Source organism: Nicotiana tomentosiformis, chromosome 1 (genome assembly GCF_000390325.3).
Source record: "Nicotiana tomentosiformis chromosome 1, ASM39032v3, whole genome shotgun sequence".
NCBI classification, from domain to species: domain Eukaryota; kingdom Viridiplantae; phylum Streptophyta; class Magnoliopsida; order Solanales; family Solanaceae; genus Nicotiana; species Nicotiana tomentosiformis.
Window position 1 is genome coordinate 31,904,538 of NC_090812.1, and position 27,315 is coordinate 31,931,852.

General features: G+C 36.1%; 2 protein-coding genes across 4 annotated transcripts; both read left to right on the forward strand.

Moving 5' to 3' along the window:
- The first annotated feature begins 205 nt into the window (after positions 1 to 205).
- LOC104100029 (protein MICRORCHIDIA 6-like) lies at positions 206 to 18,523 on the forward strand. Of its 2 annotated transcripts, none has more exons than XM_009607189.4 (20): positions 206 to 705; positions 1,386 to 1,732; positions 2,005 to 2,079; positions 2,203 to 2,237; positions 3,600 to 3,678; positions 3,800 to 3,889; positions 3,962 to 4,037; positions 5,744 to 5,822; positions 6,491 to 6,619; positions 8,355 to 8,453; positions 8,543 to 8,644; positions 8,740 to 8,886; positions 9,833 to 9,925; positions 10,824 to 10,875; positions 10,985 to 11,096; positions 11,403 to 11,698; positions 13,380 to 13,489; positions 14,907 to 14,980; positions 18,070 to 18,112; positions 18,241 to 18,523. In XM_009607189.4, the coding sequence occupies exons 2-20, from the start codon at positions 1,393 to 1,395 to the stop codon at positions 18,349 to 18,351; spliced, it is 2,142 nt and encodes a 713-aa protein (XP_009605484.1). In that variant the 5' UTR covers positions 206 to 705; positions 1,386 to 1,392; the 3' UTR covers positions 18,352 to 18,523. The 2 variants fall into 2 exon arrangements, with proteins under 2 accessions (XP_009605484.1, XP_009605485.1); XM_009607190.4 differs by having other exon boundaries at positions 11,403 to 11,614.
- A 916-nt stretch (positions 18,524 to 19,439) lies between these two features.
- Positions 19,440 to 26,527, forward strand: LOC104100028 (cullin-1-like). Of its 2 annotated transcripts, XM_009607185.4 has the most exons (9): positions 19,440 to 19,578; positions 19,944 to 20,106; positions 21,526 to 21,625; positions 22,460 to 22,645; positions 22,746 to 22,793; positions 22,871 to 23,074; positions 23,204 to 23,281; positions 24,106 to 24,195; positions 25,989 to 26,527. In XM_009607185.4, the coding sequence occupies exons 2-9, from the start codon at positions 19,976 to 19,978 to the stop codon at positions 26,025 to 26,027; spliced, it is 876 nt and encodes a 291-aa protein (XP_009605480.1). In that variant the 5' UTR covers positions 19,440 to 19,578; positions 19,944 to 19,975; the 3' UTR covers positions 26,028 to 26,527. The 2 variants fall into 2 exon arrangements, with proteins under 2 accessions (XP_009605480.1, XP_009605482.1); XM_009607187.4 differs by lacking the exon at positions 19,944 to 20,106 and having other exon boundaries at positions 19,457 to 19,578; positions 21,589 to 21,625; positions 25,989 to 26,093.
- The last annotated feature ends 788 nt before the right edge of the window (positions 26,528 to 27,315 follow it).

Sequence of the window (27,315 nt, forward strand, 5' to 3'; positions counted from 1 at the left end):
AAAAAAAAACTTTTGAAACTTGTGGTCTTAAAAATTTAAGGGGTAAAAGTTTTGTGGGGTATAATATTTATGCGGTTATAAATTTTTTTATTAATATAAAATAAATAAAATAAAAATATATATTGTTTTTGAAAAGGACTAATAAGAAAATAATCTAATTGAAAGACGGAGTACTATTTATTGGTGTGAGTCAAGAGGTCCTGTCTATCTTCAGCCCTAGCTCTTGGAGCTTTAAATCACAGGAACCAAAAGGGAGGGACCCAAAGTGTTTCTTTCTTTTGCCGTATAGTCCTCAACCCTTTTGAAATCTAACCCCAGATTCCCTCTCAATACTGTTTCTTGAATTCTTTCCCCTCTTCGACAAGATTTCCAATTTTTCTTGCTAATTTAGATCCCTCATTCCTTCGTTCAGATTAACACCCACCATATCTTAATTTATTTATTTTGTTCTCATTGGCTGCTGTAATTGAACCAAGCAGTCACTTATGAATTTTCTGCAAAATTAAAGTTCAGAGTCCTTTTCGATTTTCTGAGCTGGAGAGGGGAAAATAAATGAGGAGGTTGAATGTGGATGCAAGAAATTGAAGAGTAAATTTTGAAGACTTAGAACTTGCTGTTGTGTCCGATATGAAGCAGTTGTGGGGACACAAAAAGGACCGTTAGTGCTATGAAAACTAAAGTTTGATATTGAATTCCTTTCATCAGGTTTGGCGTTATCTTCAAGAAGTTTGATTTCGTTGCCATTATTATTATTGAGTTTTTCTTACCCTAGGAGATGTACATTAGACTTACTTGCACCCAGTGTTAACATTAAACCAACACATTTATCACTTAACCAAGTGATATGTTTTTTTTTTTGGGATAACAGCGGTGGACAAGTACTAGGTAACTGTGTCCCCCAAGTTTGTACAGATGGGAAGAAGTCACATAGTGTTTTAGCCTCCACTGGATTTGAACTTGAGACTTTGGGGTTTTCATCACACTTCATTGACCACTGGGCCACACACCTGGCCAATTGATGTGGTTTTCACCTTAATTTTTAACTGCTAAGGTTAAATTATATGATTTGGCGTAAAAATGGTCGTGTGATTACATTTATCCAGTGTTGGTTATTGGTATTAGCTAATACCCGTATAATATTTTATACAAAGTCTTGGTATTATCTATCCCATATTGGATGTGGGATTATAGTCCCAGGATAACCTTGTTTCAAACCAAATGAGCCCTAAGTTATCGCTGGTCTTGCTTATCTGCTTCCGTGAGACAATGTTCCTTTTGTGCTTTCACTCTTCTTCAAAGTTCTATCATGTTTGCCCCTCTAGTTCTCTAATCTATTTTAGCCTATTTATTTGTACTTACTTTCCCTTTATTTAATTTCTTATCAGTCCTGGGATGAATTCTACAAATATGGTTGGCTTGTGTAGTAACAATCTTGGAGGTGTGGAGACTAAGGCTGTTAAGTTGGAACCAGGATTGGTTGAAAGTTCAATACCACAAATGGAATACTGTGAAGCTGACCCCTTGCCATGCCAAAATACCTCAAGCAGTTGTGGAAGGCAAGATTCTGCAACTACTGAGCAGAGTGGCACCACTGTCTTGGGTCAAGATCAGTCTCCAATAGATGATTCAAGTCTTTGTTCTACATCACAAATATGTCCAGCACCCCTCTCTCGCCAGTTCTGGAGAGCTGGAAATTATGATGAGGGGCTTACTACTAAGTCCACCCTTAAAAGTATTATACTTTGAAGTACTTAATTTTACCTTTTTAAATTTACTTTTAGCAAATGATCATTATGTTCATTTGGGTAAAAGGACCATATAAAGTTACTTACAACTACTTGATGAACCATGACTGCTAAGTGAGTTCTGCTGAGTAGTTGGTCAATTTCTTTTCTTGATTTTGCTTACCCTTCAGTATTGCCTTATGGCTTAATTCTAACTGTAATTCAAGTAGTATGTGTTTTTTTATCTAAGATTGTTGCCATCTAATTTGTGGCATTACAGAGGGCTCCAGTTTCCTTCACATTCACCCCAAGTTCCTTCACTCAAACGCCACTTCCCATAAATGGGCATTTGGTGGTATGTGCAATTGCTGGTTGATTTTTTGTTTTCATATACTTACATTGTGATAGGTTTTACATGTATTGCAAATGCTATTACCCGAGTTTGAACTTAGTTATTATTGTTTTATGGTGTCTAAAGCCTTGGCGGAGCTTCTTGACAATGCTGTTGATGAGGTAAGCCTCTTTTCAAGCTTATTCTCCTTTTTCTTTTACTTTCTGTATAGCACCAGCTGTCTTCCACTTTTGGTGGGCTATACCTATTTTAGGGGCACATAATTATCATCGGTGATAGCTGAAAATTTCCAAAAATGATAAACATGGAGAGACGATTGTTCACTATGAATAATTATGGTATCTATAATACATGAAAAGAAAGAAAAAGTTACAGAAGGCTGAAGAAGAAGTCGCAGAACAAGTAGGGTAAAGATAGATATAAAGGAGAAGGAAACAAGTGGAGGTAGGTGGAGAAATAGAGGGAGATGGTGAGGAGTCCACCTTATTGAGAGAACTTAATTAGTCGATACTCTTATAAATTTATACTCTGGTGAAATAAAGCTTTATAGTACTCATATAGTAGGATCTATTAGGTATAACAGGGCAGAAGCAGGCTTCGAGTTCTTGAAATGCTGGAAACTTCTGAGAATGCTGCAAAGTATGAGCAGAATGGCTGAGGCCTTTCCATATGCCATATTTTGGGCAATCTGGAAGGAATGAAACAGGAAGGCTTTTTTGGGGAACGAATATTCAATGCCACACATAGAGAACATATTTCTTTCGGTGTATTTTTGGAGCACATAGCAAATCCCTGTCTGTAGAGTAGGAGCTAGTTCTTTTCTATAACGCTCTTTCTTGGATGCTGGGTTACCACTCTTTGTTCTTAATAAAAACTAACTTATTTATCAGAAAGGAGAGCACAATGTAAAAATAGAAAAACTTCTTATTGACTTGATTAATAATGTAAAATAGGTGCTCCTTATATTGGACTGGATACATTAGGAGCTAATTCTTTTCAAAAGTTCGGTAGATGCTTAATAGTTTGAAATGTGAAGAAATGGAGTCGTTAGTGAAATGTCACAGACGTTTGGAATAGTATAAAGTAATAAAATTTATATATTATTTAGAGTTGTTGGAACAATAAAAAAATGCAATTCAAGGAAATAGGTAAACTTTTCTTTGACAGTGAAATATGAAGAAGATCTAATTTATGCGCGCAAGCTGACCCGGACACCACCGTCGTCGAAAAAAGGATAAAATTAAAAAATAAGATTTAATCTAATGGGAGTAATACACTGGACAATGTAAAATGTTCCAGGCCTCTGGATGTGTTCTTCATGACATGGGATATGTATATGTTCAAAATCTGGGCTAGGAATAGTTTGTATTGCTGAATAAAATTTATTCTGGGATTCCCTGGCCCTGATGATAATGTGCCTTTTAAGGTATCAGCAATGTTGAGATACTGTAACCCTTTTGTCCAAACCTTCATGCTAATGCTTTCACGTTCTATTTTGCACCCTTGTTTCTTCCACTGGTTAGATACAAAATGGAGCCACCTTTGTTATTGTAGATAAAACCTTGAATCCAAGGAATGGAAGTTCAGCTTTATTGGTTCAAGGTATTCCATTTCTTTCTTGTTTAGTGAATAGCAATTCATACTGATGCTTTGATTGCTCTGGTTTCAGTTGAAGAAAAAGGTTAGAATATGATAATGTAATTCTTTCTAATCTTTGTTCCAGATGATGGCGGTGGAATGGACCCAGAAGCCATACGTCGTTGTATGAGTTTTGGATTTTCGGATAAGAAGTCAATTTCAGCTATTGGACAGTGTATGCATGTTAATTATCATGGTGTCCTTTTCTGTGTCATGTCTTGTGAATTGCTAACTTTCAGCATTTTAGATGGAAATGGTTTTAAGACCAGTTCAATGAGACTTGGGGCAGATGTTATTGTCTTTAGCCGCTGCACAAAGAACAGGTGTGGTAGTTAATTCTTGCATGTGCTGGTTGATCTTTACTTTTTTCTCCCTTTCTGTTTGATTAGTTCTTTTCCTTTTTCTCTGATGAAAACAACTACAAGTCTGTTAGCAGTTCTAAAGAGCCTTGATGATTTCTTTGACTTGTATTTTGTGAGACTCCCCCAACTTTTTCGGGACTGAGGCGTGGTTTTTGTATTTTGTGAGAGTCCCTTTTATGTCTACATGGTTATGATTGCTTGTTGGTGATAATGGAAAAATAGGTGTGAACTGGTCATGCTGGTCCAAACAAGATAGTATGGAAATCTCCTCGTATACATATTTGTTTGTTGTATGTATCTTGACATGCCAAACTCAGAAAAATCAACTATAGAAGTTGCTTCTCTGTGATAGGTATGTTGTGCATGAAAAATGAAGGTTTTATTCTGGTGGACTTCTAATGAGTTCCCTCTCCCAAAAGCTGGATAGTTGAGGGGAAGAGAAGCATTTCACAGATTAAGATTGGTTTATCTGCTTTTGAGTTTGTATGTATACACACAAACTCCTACTTTTTGTCTAAATGCTATTAGTCTAGCTTTGAAGGTTTGTAGAGAACTATCGATATTGTATTTAATATATACGTACACACACACACACACACACACACACACATATATATATATATATATATATATATATATATATATATATATATATATATGTATGTATGTATGTATGTATGTATGTATGTATACATGTATGTATGTATACATGTGTATAGAAAATACAATGCCGATGGAAATCGAGTAGAATCAGCTCATTTTCGGTATTGCCAAAGTGACTTTTTATTATAGAAAACAAATTGCCATGTTTAAAAATTAATTCTTTTGAAAGCCATAGACTGAAACATGCTTTGCCCAAGTCCTTATGTAAACAATGTAATTTTTTTTTTTGGGGTTTGGTAGCTTCTTATGTTTTGTTTAGAGGCACAGCATTATCTCAGAGATGTTGATCATATCGTCAGGAGATCAACTCCTTTGTATTTTGCTTGCATCCTCTGGATGCTGATTGATAAAATCATTACTTAATCAAAAACTGTCCTAGAATGTCACATGATCTTGCAGATCTATTAGTTATCTTTCTAGGTTATCAATGTTGATCTTTGCTTACTATAGCCTATAGGAGAATCTTGCGGAGGACTTCAAAGGTTTTTGTAAATATAATTTGAGGTGCTTGGTTTCCATTTTGAGGAGCATGTGCAATTAAAGTTGAATGGAGAAATGTTATTTTTTGACCTACTTGATTATACTGTACTTCTAGAGACTCACAATTTAGATGTCGAGTGAGGACTTCTGTGAACCTTCATGAACATTAGTTTTTTGCATGTAGAAGAGCTAACAACAGTTTCTTTTCATATTATGCGTTTCTCTATCCTTTTTCCTTTAAGCTGCTTTAGTTTCCTGTTCTAGCAGAGTTGTCTCCACCTTAAAAAATGTGCAATCTGTCTAATGCATATAGCTTCAAGGAGGGGGCATTGCCTTGAAATCTCTAGGCCTAGCCTAACAACTACCAACCCCCCCCTCCCCCAAAGAAAAAAGAAAAAGTAAAACACAATTTAAACTAGAAGACGTGGAAGGTTATTTCTTTTGTGACATCAGTTGCTGACCCAGGCACTGGTCTATGCTCAGGTAACCCCATCTAATCTTTTATATGTTGCTATTGTGACCAGGAAATTGACACAAAGCATTGGGCTTCTATCTCAGACATTTCTGTCTCGAGCAGGCCTTGACAGAATAGTGGTTCCTTTGGTGAGCCTTTTTCCCTTTCCTTGACTAAGTGTGCAATTGAGTTTAAATAGTCTTAATAGCTCAAACCATGATATGGTGGTTTCCCAATCACCCTTTAACTTCTTAGCTACAGTATCTTGTTCTTCTTTTACAAATATGGTACAAAAAGTCAAACTAATATGTCAAACTCCTCCTATTTCATTTAACATCAGATGGATATGTGCTTTCTCTCCATAAAAAACAGTAACATTGCCACTACTCTAATTTTAGCATGTAAAGTTATTAACAGAGTAGCTTTTTTCCTTATCCTTTAGGTGGTTTTTATAATTTGCTTCTTGTGATATATTAGCGTTATCGGGTGTTGTATCAATTATGACTTTGATGTTGACTTCTACCTTTATCTGATGGTCTCTTGCTTAATTTGGGTCTCCAAATTTTTCTTATGCATGTCTCATTATTAGATAACTCCGCCTAATTCCCTGAAAGAAAAATGAAAAAGGACAAAATCAGATACATTCATACATAGAAGGGGGGTGGGGGTGGTGCTACCTGGGTCTGCCCATGTCATAAGTTGTTAAATAACAGTAACCAAACATCAGTTACTGCTGGTGACTTGTAGTTCTCGCTTTTTTTTTTCTCCTTCCAACCTTCATGCTGTATGCCTTAAAGTATTCGTTCTGGTGATGCAGATTGACTTTGAGTTCAGTTCAGCAGCTGGAAAATGGAACTCATTACATGGTGAACAGCATTTTGTGAGTAATCTCTCCTTGTTGTTGCGCTGGTCTCCATTTGCAACAGAAGCAGAGCTTCTTAAGCAAGTAAGTTTTGGTGGCTTTCAAGGTTGTTGCCTTCTTTCTGTCGTTTTTTTTTTTTTACCTTTTTATAATAAAACTCTTTTCTTTCCTTCTTCATGTGAGCTCTCCTCCTTGCATCTTACTGGGGAATACAAACCAAAAAAAAAAAAAAAAAAAGAAAGAAAGAGAAGCAATTATAGATATAAATCTAACTTCTTTCTTCATTCTTAAATATGTTGTCAACCTACGAATTACTCTGTGGTGATGATCTATATTAGACTCATCTGCCAAGTCCTCCTTTGAAGTGTCAGTTATATTCATATTTTATTCACCATCATTGGAAGTATACCTGAGTATTTAACTGTACCTGAAAAATATTCATGGAGATATAAAGGCATTAATTTTTTTTATGAGGGTAAATTTTATAAAAGATATAGACAGCTCTAAGGTAGTACGTCAAAAGTTACAGATTCAACAAGTCCACGGTCATTCCAAACAAGGAATCAACATCATTTTCATAGACAAGGTTGCACCAAAAAGTAAATCTGTGCTTAAGGCTATGTATATTCCTCCATTTGCCTTCAAAAACTCTGTTGTGTCTTTCTGTCCAAATTGTCTACCAAATAACCATTGGTATAGTATTCCAAATCTTGCATGCCAAAAGTCCATTCTGGAGTGTCTGCATAGCTGGAAAAAAGTTGGGCTCAACATAAAGCATTGGATTTTGTTTCTAACTTGTCTTCAAATTGTTATTTAAAAATGATAATGCTGCTTTGTCTACTGATATTCTGATCTAACTGTGGTGCTGATGACAGACATACTTCCAGTATTACTTTGATAAATAAATAGCATTTGAAACTTCTTTCAACCCCACTTTTAGCCACCTGAACCAAGTAATGAGGAAAACAGTCTCCTTCTTTGTCAAGTACAAGTTAGACTGGGTAATCTTTTCCTCTACAGAAAAGACCTTATATAGGGATTATTCCATTTTCCTTAATTCCTTTTATAGCACTTCCATTTTCAAAACGATGCATGATGGTGTGTGTGAATAGGCAAATTGATTCATGCCTCATGCATTAAATAATGATGCGGATTCTCAAATCTAGCTAGTCCGTGAGTGTCACGAGTGGAAAGGTTTAAGTTGTTTTTAGCTGATTTTATAGTTGAAATTGTGGTTAATGAGGATTCATATAGTCGGCACTAACTTGTTTGGGATTGAGGCATAGTTGTTTTATAGTTGAAATTGTTTAATCTTTTTCCAAGTACTTGAAATTGTTTTTGAGTAGTTAAATTTCCTTTTCTGGTTGTCTTTTTTTGTTTTGTCATGGTTGTCCGTTTAGCCTACGATTAGTTAACTTTCATTTTGAATTTTCCAGCATGCAGTAATTTACTGCTCCAAGGTTATTTACTTATCCTATCAAAAATTAAAATAAAAAAATAAAAAAATTTACTGCTCCAAAGTTGAGACTTAGCAGCAGGTTTTGGTGACATAAAGTTGTCAAACAGCTTTAAAATTCACGTGATTTTCAAAATAACCTTCTCAAAAAAAAACACGCGGTTTTCCAGACATTCAAATTTAGCCACCGAAACTTGGCTAGTACCTACTGAAGTTGTCAAACCAAATATAGTTCTCATCTTTATTCCCTGGCAATTCCCTCTTTCCTATTAAAGCTTGCTGTGTTGCATTTACAATCCCGTGAGGCTATTCCAAAACTTTTACCAATATTGACTTTGGCTCCCTCCCTTATCTAATTTGCAGTTTGATGACATTGGTGATCATGGCACAAAGGTGATTGTCTACAATTTGTGGTTTAATGATGAAGGGAAAATGGAGCTTGACTTTGAGGCAGATCCTGAGGTTTGGTTTGACTACCTATTTAAGATTTCGTATTTCTGATTGTTTCATGAACTATAGCTGTATTTTGACTTCTATTTCTCTAACTGCAGGATATTCGTCTTTCAGGGGATGCAAACGATAAAGAGAAGAGTGGCTCTCGTATTTCAGCAAGTGACCTGCATCTTGCTAACCGTCTTCGTTACTCACTACGTGTAAGTTATCTTCCTTGTAGTTTCCACTTGATACTTCCATTTTTAAATCAGAGGATTACTGGTCATTATCTTCTTGGTGTTCCCATACTGAACAGGCATATTTATCAGTGTTGTACTTGCGGATCCCAGACAACTTCTGTATTCTGTTGCGTGGACGGATTGTTGAATGCCATAACATTGCTAAGGATCTCAAGTATCCCGAATTTATCATGTATAAGCCTCAAACTGTTGGATTCAATGAGGTATGTATCGGAGTTTGCCTTTAATGTGAGTGGTAATTTTTGGTGTGATATATTATATAATATATTTTACACACTCCATCCCTTTTCATGAGGCAACAGTTGACCAGTTATGAAGATTAAGAATTTATTCCTTTTGTATGTAATCTTGGTGGTAGTACAAGTAAATGTCGATGTTGTTAAAAGCGAAGCGAGGGGTTATGACTTCATTGGTGAGACCATGCATTTCCGAGAAGTTTGAACTGAAACATTGGTGCAAAGTGATTCCAAAGAACAAAGGCCGTTTTTTGTATCTCAACCTTGAGAACTTGGTTAACATTGCCATTATTATATATTGGAATGAAATTAGTCATTTTAGTTGCAATTTAATTATTACAGTACTAATCAATATGTTTGACATTTCTTAATATTCCACATATTGTGCGCTTCACTTCTCGTTTCAAGCCCCATGGACCTTGTTGCTTTTAAAATCACTGGTAAATATTAAATGTTTTTTGACAAGTTCGTTTGATCAGGAATACATTATATGATGCTTTAAATTAATAATTTTGGATTGCTATATGAGCTTTAACTTGTAAAATTATATCAGGAGCAAAATATTATTCAAAGAGTGTCAAACATTTTGGAATTTTGAAAACCAGAAAGTGTGTTTTGAGTATGCTAAGAGGGAAGGAGCACTTGTTACACCTTTTCACACTGATTAGATGGATCTGAACATTTCAGTTTTCTTGATTTGTTAGACCATTATATGCTTGCTTATAGTTTGACACTTTTTGCACAGTAGACATAATTTCTCCTTAAAATTGTACGCATAGGTTTTTTTGATTTTTTTGATAGGTATTAAAGTTTTATCAAATTACTTTTGCTTTCCAAAAGTTTGCTAGTAACATATTAAGTTCCTATATTTCCAGAACTTCTCCAAATGTTTCCTTTCTTTTGGTGGTCACAGGGTTCAGTCATTACTACAATTGGCTTCCTAAAGGAAGCTCCAGTGGTGAACATTCATGGGTTCAATGTCTACCACAAAAATCGTTTGATACTGGTAACTAGCTTCTCGTGTTGCTTTATATTTTTAAGAATTTGTGATTTTGAACTTCTGAGAAAAATTGGCTTTGTTTGTACTTATCCCCAAACCTTGAAGGTAGCTGGATTAGCGTCAAATAATTCCAAATTTAGAAAAACTGACGGATCATGAGATAGTTTCCTTGTTAGGTAACATAGCAGGTGCAAAACACAACAAAAAGAAATGAATGTTCATGAGCTATAAGGAGTATAACACTTTCTAAGTATGCACCACCTACATCCAAATGCTTGAGTAGCTAGTGAGGTTCGAAAACTGGATTATGAGGACGGATCTTGGAGTTTGCCCATTATCCTCGAGATTTTTAATGTCATGAATAATATGAAAACTGCTTTAAAGATGGGTGATATTAATCTGGTTGATTGTACAGTTTACCTTCTGTTTCACTTGCTTGGCAATCACTTTACCGGTCAAATATAGGAAAGAATACAAAACTAAAAAGCTTGCAAAGGTGGTAAGCTTCAAATGCGATTACATTATTGAGACTTGAGGACTCGTTATTCACGTTACATTAGTTGGGACTTGAGGACTCTTTATCGTCCATGTTGCATTATTCTCCTTCATGATATACGTTTAGAAGGCAGGTTGGCGCTGTAAAGTTGATGGCCTTCTTTTCGAGGAAAGTGAATCAAGCATTTAAAAATCTAGCTGTAGATATGTTTTATTTAAGAATTTCCACTTCTTTTCTTCTTCTGGTTTGTTCTTTACTTTACCTGCTCCATCCTGTAAGGATTGTTTTCTGGGTTAGCAGTGACCTAAGTTTTGTTGGATTATTCTTCTATGAACTGATTCAATAGATAAACATTTTTTACTGACCTTCTCCTAACTCCTAAAGTCTTACATCTTTGTAACTTTGCAGCCATTTTGGCATGTTGTAAGGTACTCTGATAGTAGAGGCAGAGGAGTTGTTGGTAAGAAGCCTCTGAACATCTTTGCATTGTTTCACTGTTCTTTATGCTTGTATGACTTTCCCCTTAACCCGGCTAGAGAGGTTAATTAATGATTTCCTTCGCCTTCCAGGTGTTTTAGAAGCAAACTTTATTCAGCCAACTCATAATAAGCAGGACTTCGAGAAAACCCCTCTTTTTCAAAAGCTTGAAGTACGCCTAAAGGAGATGACATGGGAGTACTGGTAAGTAATTGCTTGAAATTAAGAAAAGGCTAATGAACTGTTTCTGTTGTTGATTGGAGGTAAGTTGCAAGCATTGGCCAATTAGATTTTTTATCTTATCTGCATAGATTCAGGCAGCATTTACTTGGCAGGTATCTAGGAAATAGAAAAGATGCTTTTAGCTTGCATAGTCATCAATTTCTTGTTTGCCAGAAATGATGCAGTTTTTTCCCTGTATATTCATGGATTAGATGGGAAAGACAGAGCTAAGTTTTTCATAATCAACTACCTAAATATTTTCCTCACTTAATGCTCATCCTTTGACAGGGATTATCACTGCGGGCTCATTGGTTACCACCCAAAGAAAAAACCTCAAGGACCGATAACTCCTCAGGCTTCATCTGAATCTAGACAACAACATGGCACATATAAACCTGTTCTCTTGGGTAAAAACTCCTTTAGTGCTGTTGGACCAATAACTCCTCAGGCTTCATCGGAATCTAGGCAACAACATGGTTCATATAAACCTGTTTTCTTGGGTAAACACTCCTCTAGTGCTGTTGGTTCAAACATTACAGTACGCGGAACTGTAACACCAGTCTTTCAAAATAACTCTAGACAAGGTAATGTGTCAATGAGAGCTATGTCTCACCTCTATAATGGAGTTATCCAAGATCATGCGCTTAGTATTTCATGGTTGAGAGGATTTTTAACGGCCTTGATAACCAGAATGGAGCTTTTCTTTTTCCTCTTTTGGCAATCTAGCTTTACTTTTGAGGCCTCTCTTTCGAGCAATGGTATCCGACTTTTCTGTTTCTTTGCATACCTATTTTGACAGCGCATTACATGAAAAACTTTGTTCTTTTTTAATTTTGAACTTTGGATTAAGCTAAGTAATTGTCGAACATCATGTATAGATGACCTTAATTTTCATGTTTAATGACCATATTCTCGCGCACGGGTGTTGTCGTCTCCTTTATGTTCTGTCGGGAGATCATGTTGATCCATCTAAGTAGAACGGAAAGAAAGAATTTCAAAGAGAAAAGAAATCCCAATCATCATCTTCACCTTAGTTTCTAAGTGAGTTCTCTATCTCCTAGCCCAATCACTAATATCTAGAGCAGCCTGGTATTTTGGACGTCCACTCGCCAAAGCTCCATACATGCAATGTTTTTTGTTGTTAATGGTAATGTTCGAGCCAGTTTACGTGCACCTCAACCGTTCTATCGGGTATCTGCTACCTCCCACTAGCATATGTACCGTTTAACTTGCTCACCAAGATTTAGGCAGGTGGGAAGAAGTCACTTAATTTTTTTGCCTCTACTGGGATTTGAACCTTGATCTCCCATGATTTTCATCCCATCTCATTGACCGCTAGGCCACACACTTAGGTCCGACCAGGCATTGTTCTATATATCTCTTGTTCATCTCAATAGTTTTCTTAACCATCTTTCCTCCATGCTCTGGTTTTACAGTTGGGCTATTCTTCCTGTTTCTTCACCTCAGCATAGCTCATTGTCATAGGTGGTACGGGGCCACCACTCTTCTCAACAAATCTCTGAAACATTCCAGCTATATCTGTCCAACCTCCATTTTTGTGACCTCTGGTACAACTATGAAGTTTCTTCTCTACCTTCTTGAAACCAATATTCTGACGTATCTGACAAGGTCATTGAAATTTAGAGGAACCAAATATTCATAAAGTTGCTTTGGATTTTGCCCTTTTTTAGACATCCCCTTTTATTTCCCAAATTGTTACAATATCTCGCATCATATCCACAGCAGGATTCTTCACCCTGTGTCTATTTTGTTAACAAAATTCCTCCTCCTTTCAGTCCATATGTACCTTTGCATGCTCCCTACTACAACACAAAATGATTTTTCTCCAGCTATGAAGAGATATCTCCTTTCCATCGTAGTGTTAGGGGAATACAAGTATTGGTTTATGTTTTCCTTCACCATATTAACGTTGTATCTCCAATGTGCCGGCATAAAATCAGGTTTTGATTACTGAGGAGAAAGAAAGGATGATCACATGCTCTGGTACAATGGATCTCTTTTTCCATTTGTCATTTCTGTAGGATGTCAATGATTTAGTTCTATGAAGTCATTAGTTTTGAGGTAGGAGTGGCAATTCCGCCAAAACACTCGTGCAATTGTGTATGGTTGCCTGCTTGGATATATGAATCACCATCTTTTACTTTTTGACATTAGATGAATCACCATCTTTTACTTTTGACATTAGAATTCTATGTATAACCTTTTTCAACCATTGACAACAATACTGTCTACTGTGAACCTCAGGAGCTTCAAAAAGGAAAGAAGTTGATCGTCCAATAGAACATGAAAGCTTGAAACGGACAGCTGGACTAGTAGTTGATTTAACTGGTGACGGGCAAAGTCAAGAAATTCTGGTATGTATTATTGATTATGCTCTCCTTCCACTAGTATTGATTTGTACAATTGCATCTAGGGGTGGCAAACAGGCGGGTCGGGTCAGATATGGTCGGGTCGAAAATGGGAAATACAAATCGGACAAATTATCCGACCCGACCCATATCTAATACAGATAGAAAATAGGTTAACCGGTTCCATATTATTCATGGCTTCTTGAATATAATCACTTTTGGGAGAATTCCTAGTCTCCCAAACTTGAGGAACCCCCAATTTGAGTTGTTGCAAATGTAAAGGATAAACCCATTGGCTATCCATTCTTTTAGTAGATAATATGGATCTTATCCATATTTGACCTATTTTTAAAAAGTTCATTATTCAACCCATTTTTTAGTGGATAATATGGATGGATAACTGTTTTTAATCCATTTTGCCTTAATTGCATTCATAAAAAACATGGCATCACTATCCCTAGGTATCTTGAAATCAGAAATTGGAACTTTGGATTTGGCTTGTGAAAGATTTTTGTTTAGGGATATTCCCACATCTTGTTTCTCCGCCAGACCTAGTTTGCTTTTGGCATTTGACTGCATGTTGATTGTGCGCTATAGCTTGAAGAAGGGATAAATCTACTTACCATATCGCTTGCATGTTATCTGTAGAATAATAGACTTGATTAGCTGAAGTTCTTACTCTTGGATCTTATGTTAAGTTTAAGAAGTAGCTTCCCCTGCTGTGAATGGCCTTGTTAAAGGACTACGAATACTTGTTAAAAAGGGACTATGAAGGAAGATGTTAATTAGTAATTTTTTTTCGTATAAATGCTAAGTTCCTTTATCTTTATTCTTTGTAATTATTTTGACATGCCAAAACCTACTTACTGCCAGAGGCCTCCAAGGCGTTGGTCTAGTGGTAAAAGCACAGTGCATGATGTGCAAGTCGTCGGCTTGAGCCATAATACAGGCAAAAGCCGGATATTTTAGTGGAAAAGGGTAGAGGGGCTGGTCTATTACCCACCAAGTTTTGAACTGTGCGCCACTAGCCCTTTGGTATTTCCGGTTATCTGGAAAAAAAGCTACATACTATCTGAAAGAAAATACCTCGTGCTTTTGTGTTAGAAGAGCTTTTTTCTGCGGGTGCATTGCTCCTTGCCTATTTTAAAGTTTTCAACTACTTTCCTCATTGTATTAACAGAATTTAAGTGGTCTTGAATTGGTAAATAATGAGTACAGGTTAATGTGGATTTTCTCCTCAATCTTTTTGTCAAGATCTTGTTATTGGCCTTAATTGCTGATTTGCATATAAGTTACTTTGCCTACAGAACTATGATAGATTGGTTGCAAAGATGAGACATAATGAACTGGGCATTTATAAGAAAGTATTCTACTGTTATTTCTTTTCTCTTTTCAATATCTGCATGTCTTTTGACTGTTGTAGACTCCCACTTCAAGTGGCTTACGAGATCAAGAGGCTGCCCACTTTATTCAAGAGAATCAAAAGCTCCGTGCCCAGTAAGTATATACTTCATTAATGAGTCTGCCATCTAATGCAAGTTCCAAATTATGCTTTTGCCTTTTTTCAAGAAGGAAATGCAAGGATGACAAGCAAGTTATGTAGTCTGACAACTTCTCTTTTCTCCCACACATTATAGAAAAAGGGATAATACATAAATTCCCCTTTCAATTTTGGCCGAGGCGACCTATAACTCTCCTGTGCTTGTCCGGAGTGGATTTTTGCACCCTTGAGCACTGACATGGCAAAGAATTTGTATGCACCTCCACTGAGGTGTGTGAAAAGTTGAAAAATAAAGGCCAAAAGTTTGGTGTTCCTCTTCTTTCTCTCTCCTTTTTCAAAATCTGGTTTGGGTTAGAAGTATATCAATAGTCCTGTCGGAAAAAGTCATTTCCAGTAACTTTGTGCTTAATCACTTCCATTTCATCACGTGATTAACGGCCATCCGCTTCACGTCTTCACGCACCATTCTCTCTCTCTCTCTCTCTCTCTCTCTCTCACACACACACACACACACACACACATACACACACACAAAGCTTCCTTCAAAAAAAAAATGCACACCCAGTTAGTTCCAAAGAAACTTCCATATTTTACAGGCACTTGGCTTCCAGCTCACTCTCATGCTCATTCTGTCAGCTTTTTCTCCTTATGGCACGGGCTCTTGACTTTTTCCTCTAGCTTTTGCCCCTTTTTTTTCCTGTCTTTGCACTTAAAACCTTTACACTCCGAATTCTGTTCCAATAATTGTGACCTCTCTCTCTCTTTTTTAAATTTAATTTCCAGTGAGAAATTCTCCTCTAGCATTTTTCATAGATAAGCAAAGAATGTTAGAAGATAATTCCTTGTGCAATGAGATGTTTAAGACAGTAGTAGGAAAACTTGGATGTACCAAGCCATGAAAAACCACGCTTTGCTAATTGAAGTGTCTTACAATCTCATTTAAAAGCTTAAGTTGTTAGAGAAAGCACACTTTATTTACTTAATTATTTCCTCCACGCCCCTAACGTCTGGGTTCGATTATTGTTTATGGGCCAGACACGTGAATTCTTATTTTTGGGCAAAGGTCCGAATTTTCCCTTGAACTTTGCAAAATGGTTCAGATTTGCCTTCCATTAATAGTCGAGGTTAGATCTGCCCTTGCTATTACAGAATGAGCTAGATAGCGACAAAGGATTTCCAGCACGTGGGCCTTTTTTACGAGGGAAAAGGGTCAAGTTTACTCTTGAACTATGTGAAATGCTCCAGATTCTCCCCCGCACTTTGAAGAAAAAGGTCACAGTTCCGGTGCCAGTAACGTCGTCTTCTTCAACTCTCAGAACCTCCAACGGCGAGGTCTCTATCCCCAAGCTCAAATTAACCACCATCAAGCCTCAAATCAACTCAAATGCAACTCAAACAATGATCAATTGCACCATCAAATTGAATTCCTACCTTTGCCGGAACTCTATCGACACAATTCTATCCCCAATCCTTCTTAGATAACCAACCAATAACGAGGACAAATCTCCATATTGATCCCCTAATGCTAAAACAAACTCAGGTACACAATATTCAGCTCCTAAATCATTTGCAGCAATATTATGGCAGTCAAGGTGGAGTTGTAATGGTTATGAGCTAGTGGTTTTCTAGAGGAGGTAAATGATAATGGGGGAAGTGGTAAAGATGAGGGTGGCAGAGGGATCGCCTGAATGGAGTAGTTTCTAAGTGGAATTTTCGTTTGTTCTTTCTACACTTGTCTTAGGGTGAAGTGGTGGAGTAACTGTGGTTTTCAGGTGGTATTCTTGAAAGTGGAAAGAATCAATTATTATGGTGGTGATCGATTTAGATGGATGAAGCACAGTGGCTGAGAAAAATAAAATTTGGACCATTTCACAAAGTTCAGGGGCAAATTTGATATTTTTCCTTGTAAAAAAGGCTCACATACTTGGAAAGCCTTTCCTGTTAGTTAATTAAGGCAAATCTAGCCCATTTTTGTAATGGCAAGGATAGATCTGACCTCACTAGTTGGGCAAATCTAGCCCATTTTTATAATGACAAGGGTAGATCTGACTCCAAACTATTATGGGTGGCAAATTTAAACCATTTTGCGAAGTTCATGGGCAAATATGGACCTGTTCTCCTTTTTCCTTTTTTTTTGCTGATGGTAGCAGTGAGATTCAAACTCAGGACCCCTGCCTTGCTCTAACACCTTGTTGAAGTGTGTGACTGTTTCATCTAAAAAATTAAGCTATTAGAGAGAGTACACTTGATTATGTCTTAAACAAATCATTTGAAGATAACAATTCAACTTCCATAACATGCCAGTATGTGACATCAGTACATATTAACGGTCTCATCAAGTTCTTAAGCACAAAGACCAAGCAATACCCACTCTCCCCAAAGTCCCATTCATTTAACGCACAGACCATTTTCCATTTAACACTGTATCCAATTAAGAGAACCCATTGCTTCGAACTACAAGTTCATACCAAAAAACACAATACCCATCAGCAAGAAGCAGTGGGTATGGTGGCGACCATGACGAGCTTTGGTCAAGGTCCTAAGCATTTGAGAATTATAGACTATTTCTTTCACCGCAATGATGGTGTTTGCCCAGTAAAAAAAAGGATAAAAAGGGTATGTTTTTCTAGGAAAAGGTGAGAGAATTAAGGATTGGTCTTCAAATATTTGGTCAACATTGAAGTGTGAAGAAGACAATTGCAGAAAAATCAATGTAGAAGATGATCGGAAGCAGGAGAAGATAAGGGTGGAATAATTCTGGTCTCAGTGCCATGAGGATGATCCAGTTTTGGTCTCTCAAGGTGGTAATAATTCTGTTTCAGACAAATTTAGAGGGGGGGGGGGATAATAGGTCCCCTGCAAAGTTGAAATGTGTAGTTGAAAAAAGGGAACAAGTTATAGGGGGTATTTATGTGTTATCTCATAGAAATATATAAAATACAATTACAATCAAGTCAAATACATATATATGTGTGCGTGTGAGAGAGTGAGTGTGTGTGTGTGTGAGAGAGAGAGATTATGTTTGCAGCACCATCGTGTATCCCTGTAATTTTGTTAATGTGCAACTACTTTGTTCTTGTCCCAGGTGCTCGGATTGTGAGAAGAGGGAGGAAGAACTTCATGTGAAGGTAATTAAATAATAATTAAATAACGTTTTGCCTTAGTAAATTTCATTGTTGCAAGTCAATTATTCAATCATCAGTAGTTGAAGGCAGTACCTGATTTCAAATGGAAAATTATCGTATGTTTGTTGCAGGTTAATAAGCTTCGGAAGGAGCTAAAAGAAGCACAACGTACATATGCGCACTTGCTAGTGGAATCAAGATTATTAGACAAAGTCAAGCCGGAAGACGATGTAGTTCTTTAAGGAAGTGTCCATCCTTGTACTGTTAGCTCTTTGCAAATGAATTGTAATCGTAGCTGTTGATAAAATCTGGTTCCTTTCTCTGTTCTGGCGGTTTTGTACCAAAATCTTGTTTTCTTCTTTCATTTATGGACCAGAATGGAAGGTGGAATCGAAGTCTTCACTGTTCTTACAAGTCTCATTCTTGTTCTCTTATTGCTACGATTATCGTTTAAGAACTATATTGATGTAGCCTCCCTCGTTACACTAGGTAAGCTAGGTGTTTTTGGATGAAATCCCGTGACAAGATAGAAGGGGTAAAAGCATAAGAAGATTTATATAGAACTAGTATTATACCCAATTCAAACTCAACCTAAGATTCATAACTCTATTTATAAGTACTTAATAAAATATCTCAAAAACATACGAAAACAATTTACTTAGGAACCGTTTGTCCATGTATATTTTTTCCGAAACTCATCTTTAAAATAGTGTTTGGTTATATATTTCATTGATTTTTTGAAGATGAGTTTCAAATTTGAAAAAGTGATTTTTACCTCCTTTTCAAGTAAATAATGCTTTTCGTTTCATTTTTTTTTTTTATGTCCAAACGCCTACTTACTTGCAGTTGTGTACGATCTTTAGTGGTACACATGATTTGGTTGAGTTAATTTCTTCAATTTGTCGAATCTGTAAATTAAATCAAACCATCATAAAACAATTTTTCAGTTTCGACTTTCCATTTATTCGGGGTTCTTTCCTTTTAAAAAAAAATCTTAATCTTTTCAGTTTTCTTTACTCTTCACACACGTACTCTTACTAAAATACATTTTACCATAATAAGTTATACTTAGTAGAAATGCTGCACGTACATTATATGCATTAATACAGGTATAATCATAATTAGTACTCAATAGAGTAGAGATAACATGATAATCTATTTGAATAATTCTTGCTTCATTTAAGGTGTAACAAAATCATAATCTAATTACAGATTTTAAGCATGCGCCGGATGTCCCAATGAAATCCCATAATTATGAGGATGCCAAATATAAAAAGAACATAAAACAGAGAATGAAACTAATAAAACGACACCGTCGGATATACAACTGGAAAATTCAGCTTTTGAGGCAGCTTTCAACTTTACTTATATTTCGCTTTTTCCCCAGTTTTCATGCATTCATCACATAGAAACAGACGTTGCTGGAAAGTACAAAAATTCCTCCCATTTCCTCTGATAAACCCTAATCGGTAAGACACTGATTCGGCAAAAATCCTCTCTGTTTTAGTTATGTACTTTTAAATTTTCACGGATTCATCGTTCATTGTATTTTTAGTGAATTTTTTAAACCAAAAATTACATGTGTACAGTGATGGTCGTATAAACTGATGTATAGATATAATACAGTTGTATGTATAGGTTTATATAGCACGTTGAATTGTGAAATACCAGCATATACAATTATTTGTGTTGAATGTGTATCTGGACTGATGAATGAATGATCGTGTAGGGTGATAAGTGTCGATGTAGTACCCTGTGCGTGCTCTTTTGTACTTTTTAGGGCTTTACATATTTTGTTTTAGTTGAATGTTGTGGTTGTTTTGTTGATTTGTAGAAATTGGAAGAGTAGGTTGAAGAATTGAGAGAATGAGTAACAGAGGGAAGCTGGAAGAGAGCATGAAGACGTTGGAGGAGGGTATTAAGAAAGTGAAGTTTATTTTGGATGGTTACCCTGCCTGTAAGCTGTTCACGTCTGAAGAATACATGAGATATTATGAGTATCCTTCAATTTTGTTATGCTTGCTTTGCCTTTTGCCCCATTCATTATTGCTAGTAGTATTACATTATATTTTGAGGGGAGATACTTTTTTTTTTGAATAACTGAGAATCCCCGAGGGAAGTGGTGGATAGTTCAAAACTCGGTGAATAAATGGGCCTGCCCCTTTACTTTATCCACTTAAATACCAGGCGTCATCTGCGGCAAGGTTAGTACCCATGACGTGCACCTAACACCCATTACAAGTTATGCTCTTACCACTAGACCAAAGCCGTGAAGACCATTTTGAGGGGAGATATTGGGAGAAAGAAGATGTTTGATTTATTGGTAAATTACTTTTAGTTGTTTGGTATGGTTACAGGAAGCAAAAGTGATAAGCTTCCTTCTTTCGGTCCAATATTGGATGGATTGGAAAAGCTGAGATTGTGAGGTGCCTAATCCCATTTACTTCACGTTTTCTCCTTTACTTCCTTGCCATACAATGACTACGAGCCTTAAATTTTCAGTCCTCCAGCCTCTACTCCAACCAAATGCAGCGTTAGATTTCGGTAGCTCAATTGCAAAAAGATTTCTTAGTTACCAGCAACTGATGGTTTAATCAGCTAATGATGGTTCAAATATTTTCGTTTCTTGGTTTTAGTTTGATGAACTCTGCTGGGATATTTTAATTACCAAAGATGAATATTTTCTCTCTTTTATGTCAATGAATTTGGACGTATAGGTTGACATTCTAGGATCTATTTGTATTTCCTTGTTGGTTTTCTAATTTGTTTTATAGTTAACAGAATCTGTTTGCATAAAAATGTGATGGTAATTATGAGAGTACAACAACAACAATGGCTTGTTCAACTAAATGCATACAGGTTTAATCAAAATAATATTGCTGTTTTACGTCTGGATTACCATTTTAATTTTCATGGCATGTGAAAGCAGAGATGCAAAAATAAGTCAAGACGTAGCTATTACATGTAGATAAGTCAAGACGTAACAAAAGATTTGTTTTCAGCTTTTGCAACTGTCATTTAACTTGAAACTATCATGAAAGTCAAATTTTCTATTATATTCTTTAGTTACGCTGGAGTTCTACCAGAAATAATTAGATCTAAGACTATGATCCTTTGACTAATGTGCCAAGTAATGTGCTAGCATTACTTCCGGAAGTGAATGTTGGTTTTGATTAGCCCTGCCCCCCCCCCCCCCCCCCCCAAACACACACACACACACACACACAAAAAAAAAAGAAGAAAAAGGAGTGTGAATCACAAAGAAAGAACTACAGAGAAGGAGGTTTAACTTTTATTATTTCTGATTCTGACGTTGTACTTGTCCTGTTTGTTTAATTCCTCGGAAGCTATATAGTCCCAGAAGCTTTAGTGTGTTATTATATTCCCATGCAATTTGCTTCTTTAACCCTTGATAGCTGTGTTTATCTCTTGTGCGTTCAACCTCCCCCATTTGATTTATCAGCAGAACTTCTTAATAGGTATCATGCTACCTTGGATGAGAGTATATACTTGAAGGTGAGAATTTACGGACCAGCAGCGGGATCATATTTTCTCTAAACAAAATTTTCATTTCAATGTTGTCTTAACTATATCTGCTGAATTTAGCCGATGTAAAAATTATCGTCGTTCATTTGGGTTATGTATTATTGTCTTTCATATAATTATGTAATAGGTTTCACTCACATTTAAACGGGTAGAATGCAGATGATGTACAACTCATTTCTACTTGCAGGTTAATTTGGATATGAAATGCTTCACAAATTGAATTTTCTTGCTAATGTTATAACTAAATGCAACCAAGATTCTGTAGTTACAAAGATGACTTGGCTAAGAAAAACTTTTTTTTACCAAAGAAATAATAAAAGAATTAATATCAGACCTTCAGCTGTTCAAATAACACTGTTTCATTTGATTAGCATAAGCTTATGTTTAAGAGTACACTCAGTGGTAGGGTTTAATAAGTGATCTAAGGTGCTCATTGACGCAGTCGACCTCTGTTAAAATAATGTGATTTGAGTAAATTCCTTACCTCTGTATACTTTGACCTGTACTACATTTTCTTCAGTATGTAATGGAGAGAGTGCCAAAATATTTAAAACCTTTTTGTTCTCAATGATGAGTTCAGGATCAGAGGTTATTTTTGCAAAAGGAAAACATATTGGTCCTTCTCTCTTGAATTTTGGCCATGCATTGCAGGCTAAGCTGAAAAACATATCCAATTTTAGTAGTTTTCAATTGCATTGGCAGGAAAGCAATGCAATGAATGTGGGTTTATCTATTATTAGCATCTTCTTTTACTAGCACTTGCTAATGCCCTGTGTTGAATATCACTTTTTACTTTGCTTCTAGGTTCTGCCTTCTCTGAAAGATAAGAGTGGTACCTCTCTGTTAGCTGAATTCTTACGTATCTGGACAAATTACAAAGCAATGTTAAAGTGTCTTGGAGGGTTTTTCCTTTACCTTGATAAAAAATGCACCGAACAGAAAAGATCTGCACCTCTTAAAGAGATTGCCCTTACCTGTTTCCAGAATGGGGTAAATGTCTCTGTATATTTTATAAGAAATTATCACTCTTTTAACTCTTTGTAGATGCAAAAACTTCGTAATATACTGATTTTTCATTTGTCCATTTCAGGTTTGCAATGATCTCCTTCCCAAAGTTTTTGATGCTGCACTTTTACTGGTACTGTTAAAGTAGCATGTCAAGTTTGTTGTTGATTCCAACTATGCAGTTAGTGATTTATAGTATGCCACATGTAGATAAGTCAAGACCGAAGGGAGGAACCAATTGACAGGAGCCTGCTACAGGGCCTCTCTACCTTTTTCGTGGAAAATGATGGGCCAAAAAAAGGAACTTACTATCACATGTTTGAGGAGAAATTGCTTACAGATACATCCAGTTGCTACACTCGAATTGCCTCTGAGTGGCTCCATAGCTATTCTTCAGCAGATTATATATTGAAGGTCTTCTATGCTTTATCTGGTGTTAAAAAATAGCTTTGTGTTGCATGAATTTGTTTTTTTAATTTAATTTCTTATATCTGACAAACCATTCTTCTCTACTATCATTCTAATTCAAGATGCTACTGTTAGGTCGAAGGGTGTTTGAATGATGAAAAAGGAAGGTTGAGTCAGTTCCTCTATCCTTCCTCTGTAGAGAAGCTACTTCAGGTACTGCTGTCAACTCCTTTGATCAAGTATATTTCTATCTCAGAAGAATATACCTTTTAGCTGTATCTTTTGCCCTAATGTCGCTTGGTGGAAGAATGGTTGTACGTTTCCTCTCTATGTTAGTAATAAGTGAGTGAAGCTGCACGGGAGTTTATCATTTTTGTAAATTATGTCGTGGATGTTATATTCAGATAGGCTTTGTGGTCTCTGGCTCTATATCAGTGTAGACTACTCTTATTCGTTAAAAGTGGGTCTGCTGATGTCTTGCAGTTGATATATCTTTCTAAAATGTTTGTAGATGTTTACATTTTATGTGAACCTACAATGTCAATGGGTCAATTCCAACTTCCTGTGTATGTTTTAACTCTTTCTATATTAATGATACGGTGTCACTTGATCTCCTGATCTCAAGCAACCATATTGCGCCTGACCTTACATCCCCTTTTTCAATTGTTAGTTCTATCAAAATGTCAGAAGTTACCCCATGTCCCTAAAATTCTTGTTCCACTTCTTATCTTACCTTCTTCATAAATGGACCAAACCATGCGAAACAGTGTACACCCATGGTATTTGAATAACTTCTCCAAGTGCTTCTCATACATATGCGCTGCAGTTGATTTAGAAACCAATAACTTACACAATCCTTTAAAATGTCAATTTTTCAGAGAATGGTCGCTGTAATTATTTCTGTCACCTAATCTTTTTTGTTTAACAAAATATGTTGGTGAACCACTCATTTCATCTACTTGATGCCATCCAATGAACTACTTCACTAAAAAAGTTAGTGGACCAGTTGGTGATTCTGGACTGAAAATTCTTTTTAGGTTGTGCATCTGAAGTTGATTGGTGAAATGACAAGCCAGCTGATTGAAAAACAGAAGGCTGAGAACAACCTCAACTCAACAAGATATCAGGTTGTTTCTTTTTATCAGTCTCTATATACTAAAATATAATACATATAAATGCACTCTCAATAGATTTTAGCTTTTCATGCCTATCTTGTCCCATCACCAGCAACATAGGTGACCCATATTAGTTCTACTATCTTGCTTTTGGGTAATTGTTTTTAGTTATAAAGTTAGTTATTGCTTTTGGGTGAGAGTGAGACACTTGATGCATGGGTAGTAAATAGCATACCCTGTACAAATATATATTGCATCTGAATATGCAAAACATCACAACTTGTACCACTATTGTCTATATTTTACTCGGAGAAAATTAAGATGGGTTGTTCCGTTTCTTTACTATCTTTTAATGTGGAAATTTAAAAGGTAGCGTTTCTGAACTCATGAGATTTCGGAGAAGTTATATTCTATTTTCTTAATCCTACGATGCAAGTTGGGAAAAAAGATCTAGTTTTCCAGAGATCAACTTTGTTGAAGTACAGACTACATCTGGTTTTTCTTGAAGACATCTTTTGAGAAAACTTAATAATGATCAAAGTTAGTGCATAAACCAGCATACTGTTATAAGTGCTTGATATAAATGCATCAATATCAAAGCTAGTATACAAACCATCATATGTTTATAGAGAGGCGGATCTAGGATTTGAAGTTATTCGGTTTGAAATTCTAGCCTTTTTATGTTACTGGGTTCTAAAGTAAAAATTTGTATCTATTCAATGGATTTCTTAAGACAAATATACAGTTTGCACAAAAACTACTGGGTTCAGCCGAACCCGTTACCGAGGCTCTAGCTCCGCCCCTGTGTTTATATGTACTTGAATTTTGAGTGCATCAATAACGTATGTTCATTGTGTAGCATACATTATGAAGTCGTTATACTGTGTAATTAAATGAGGAGTCTGTAATTAATCTATATTAATGAATGTGTAATTAATTAATCTTATATTAATGAATGTCTAGAAAAGATCCTTCTAACTTCCAAGTCTGTAAGTAATAATCAACCTTCAATTGTAACCAAATGAGGATTAATGCAAATTGGATTAGACAATGAAATCAACCTAATCCAGGTTAAAAAGTGAAATTAGATTATTTTCTTAAATAAAAAATGACTTTATATTTAATGTGATCATAACTTGAGAGTTGACAGATTGAGCAAGATTCAGAACCAATTTTACTTTACATGTGAGTTTTTTCTCTGTAGAATGCGTAATGCGTTAGGCTCAACTTTGCAGTGACTATTTTTTGTCGAACTGTCTATTAGAATGTTCTATTTTATTACTGTGAATGATTAAGCTATTTTTGTTCCATCTTGGCCATTGGTTTCTGATTTTCTTCTCTCTTTTGTTTTTCAAAATATGCTGCTAAGTGTTTCCTGGATATATTTATTCAGTTTTGGATGTTTTTCCTTCTCTCCATTTACTTATTTTTCTCTCCTCCCACATGATTATCTAAAGCAAATAGGGAAGATAGCATCAGTATGACCCTGGTTCTGGTGCCGTGATGTGTCTTTGAGAATAATAACAGATGTGGGCTTTAGGACAAAATATACTGTCGGTAACAGCTTTTTAAATGCTACATTATCCTACCATGCCTGAAACCTCTGTGTCCTCTTAACATATCAAAGATTTTGCAGAATTTTCATTTATTGTTAATTGCATGGTCCTTCATTTGACCTCAAATTCACATTTGGAAAATGAGAAAGCCCCCTACCCCCGCTCCCCCCTGCTTCTTGATCTCTGACGGAATATGTGGTATTTCTGCAGTACAGTTTTTATAACATTACTTATTTTGGATTTTCACAGGAATTACTGTCCAGATGTGCAAATTTAAACATTGGGTAAAGAAGTGCGACATATTTAGCGAGATTATAGTGTTCGATAGTACCTCAGAAAACTATGATAGGAAAACGGAACAGAAAAACACTAACAAAAGCCCCAACAGTGTTATAGACCAGTGAAGATTCTGATGATCTCTCCCACCCTCTATTTTTTGCGGCTCCTCTCGTGGTGCTGTTTGGTGTTAGGCTCCTAATTCCTTTTTTGGCAATATTCATATCTCAGTGTCTATCTAGGGATTTAGCAGAGCAAAAATATTTACTATTTAGCGGTTCTGATTACTTAGAAAAATAACATTTACTATCTAGGGTTAATGAACTTTACCAATTTGCACATTTCTGCAGTGTATAGTATACACCTCATACGAGGAGAAGATACTTGTATGTTGCACATATGCTGATACATATTTTGCAGACTCTGACGAGTGGATCATGATTTACCAAAAACCTGCATTAGCTCGGATATTATAACAGCCTTAGCTTTGGCGCACATGCTTTGTTTCTGTATTTGCTTGTGTATAATTTGATCTAAATTCCAACTGGCTTACAATGTTCATGAGCAAAAAATTTCGATGAAAAGTTAACCATTTTACTGTCCTTGACGCATAGTCTCTTGGTCATTCTCTCTTTAGGATGACAGGCATTCAGTGAGTTAAAATGCAACATGTGAAGTTGCAAGGGAAACCTTACAGGAGAGACCTTTGTATGCATAAAATGAAATGCTTCCAACTGTTGAAACAATAGCAACTGGTGATATTGCATAGACCTGTTGACAATTTTAAGCTTGAAACACTTGCTGTTGGAGTAAAAGCAGTTTGAATCGTAAATCACTTTTTCCTACTGCCTATTGAAAGTCAAAACTTCTTCCACTTTGTATTCATGCGATTTGACAGTGTCAAATTTCCCTATGTTCATGTAGCTGTAAAGAATTAAGTCCCTCCTTTTCTTTGAGCCACCTTAACACCAAACTCTTCCTTTTGTTCACAGGGGCGAGATGTTTCGCCTAATTCATAGACTGTGTTAGGAAATATCCTTGGAAAGCTAAGTTTCCAGCTCCGATTATTGTATCCTTGATTATTCTCAGCTCCGTCCACCATACGAGTTTTCACAATCTCAACAGCTGTTAGTTTGATATTTCAATTGTGACCTCTTAGTTATTAAACTATTTTTCAGAAAAATATTTTAATTCTAATCCCCGAGAAAATGGGATTACGGCAGAAAGGTAGTTGTTGCTCTTGACGCTTTAACACGGAATGAGACCAGTCGGGGATTTAGACTGACTTCATTAACCGATC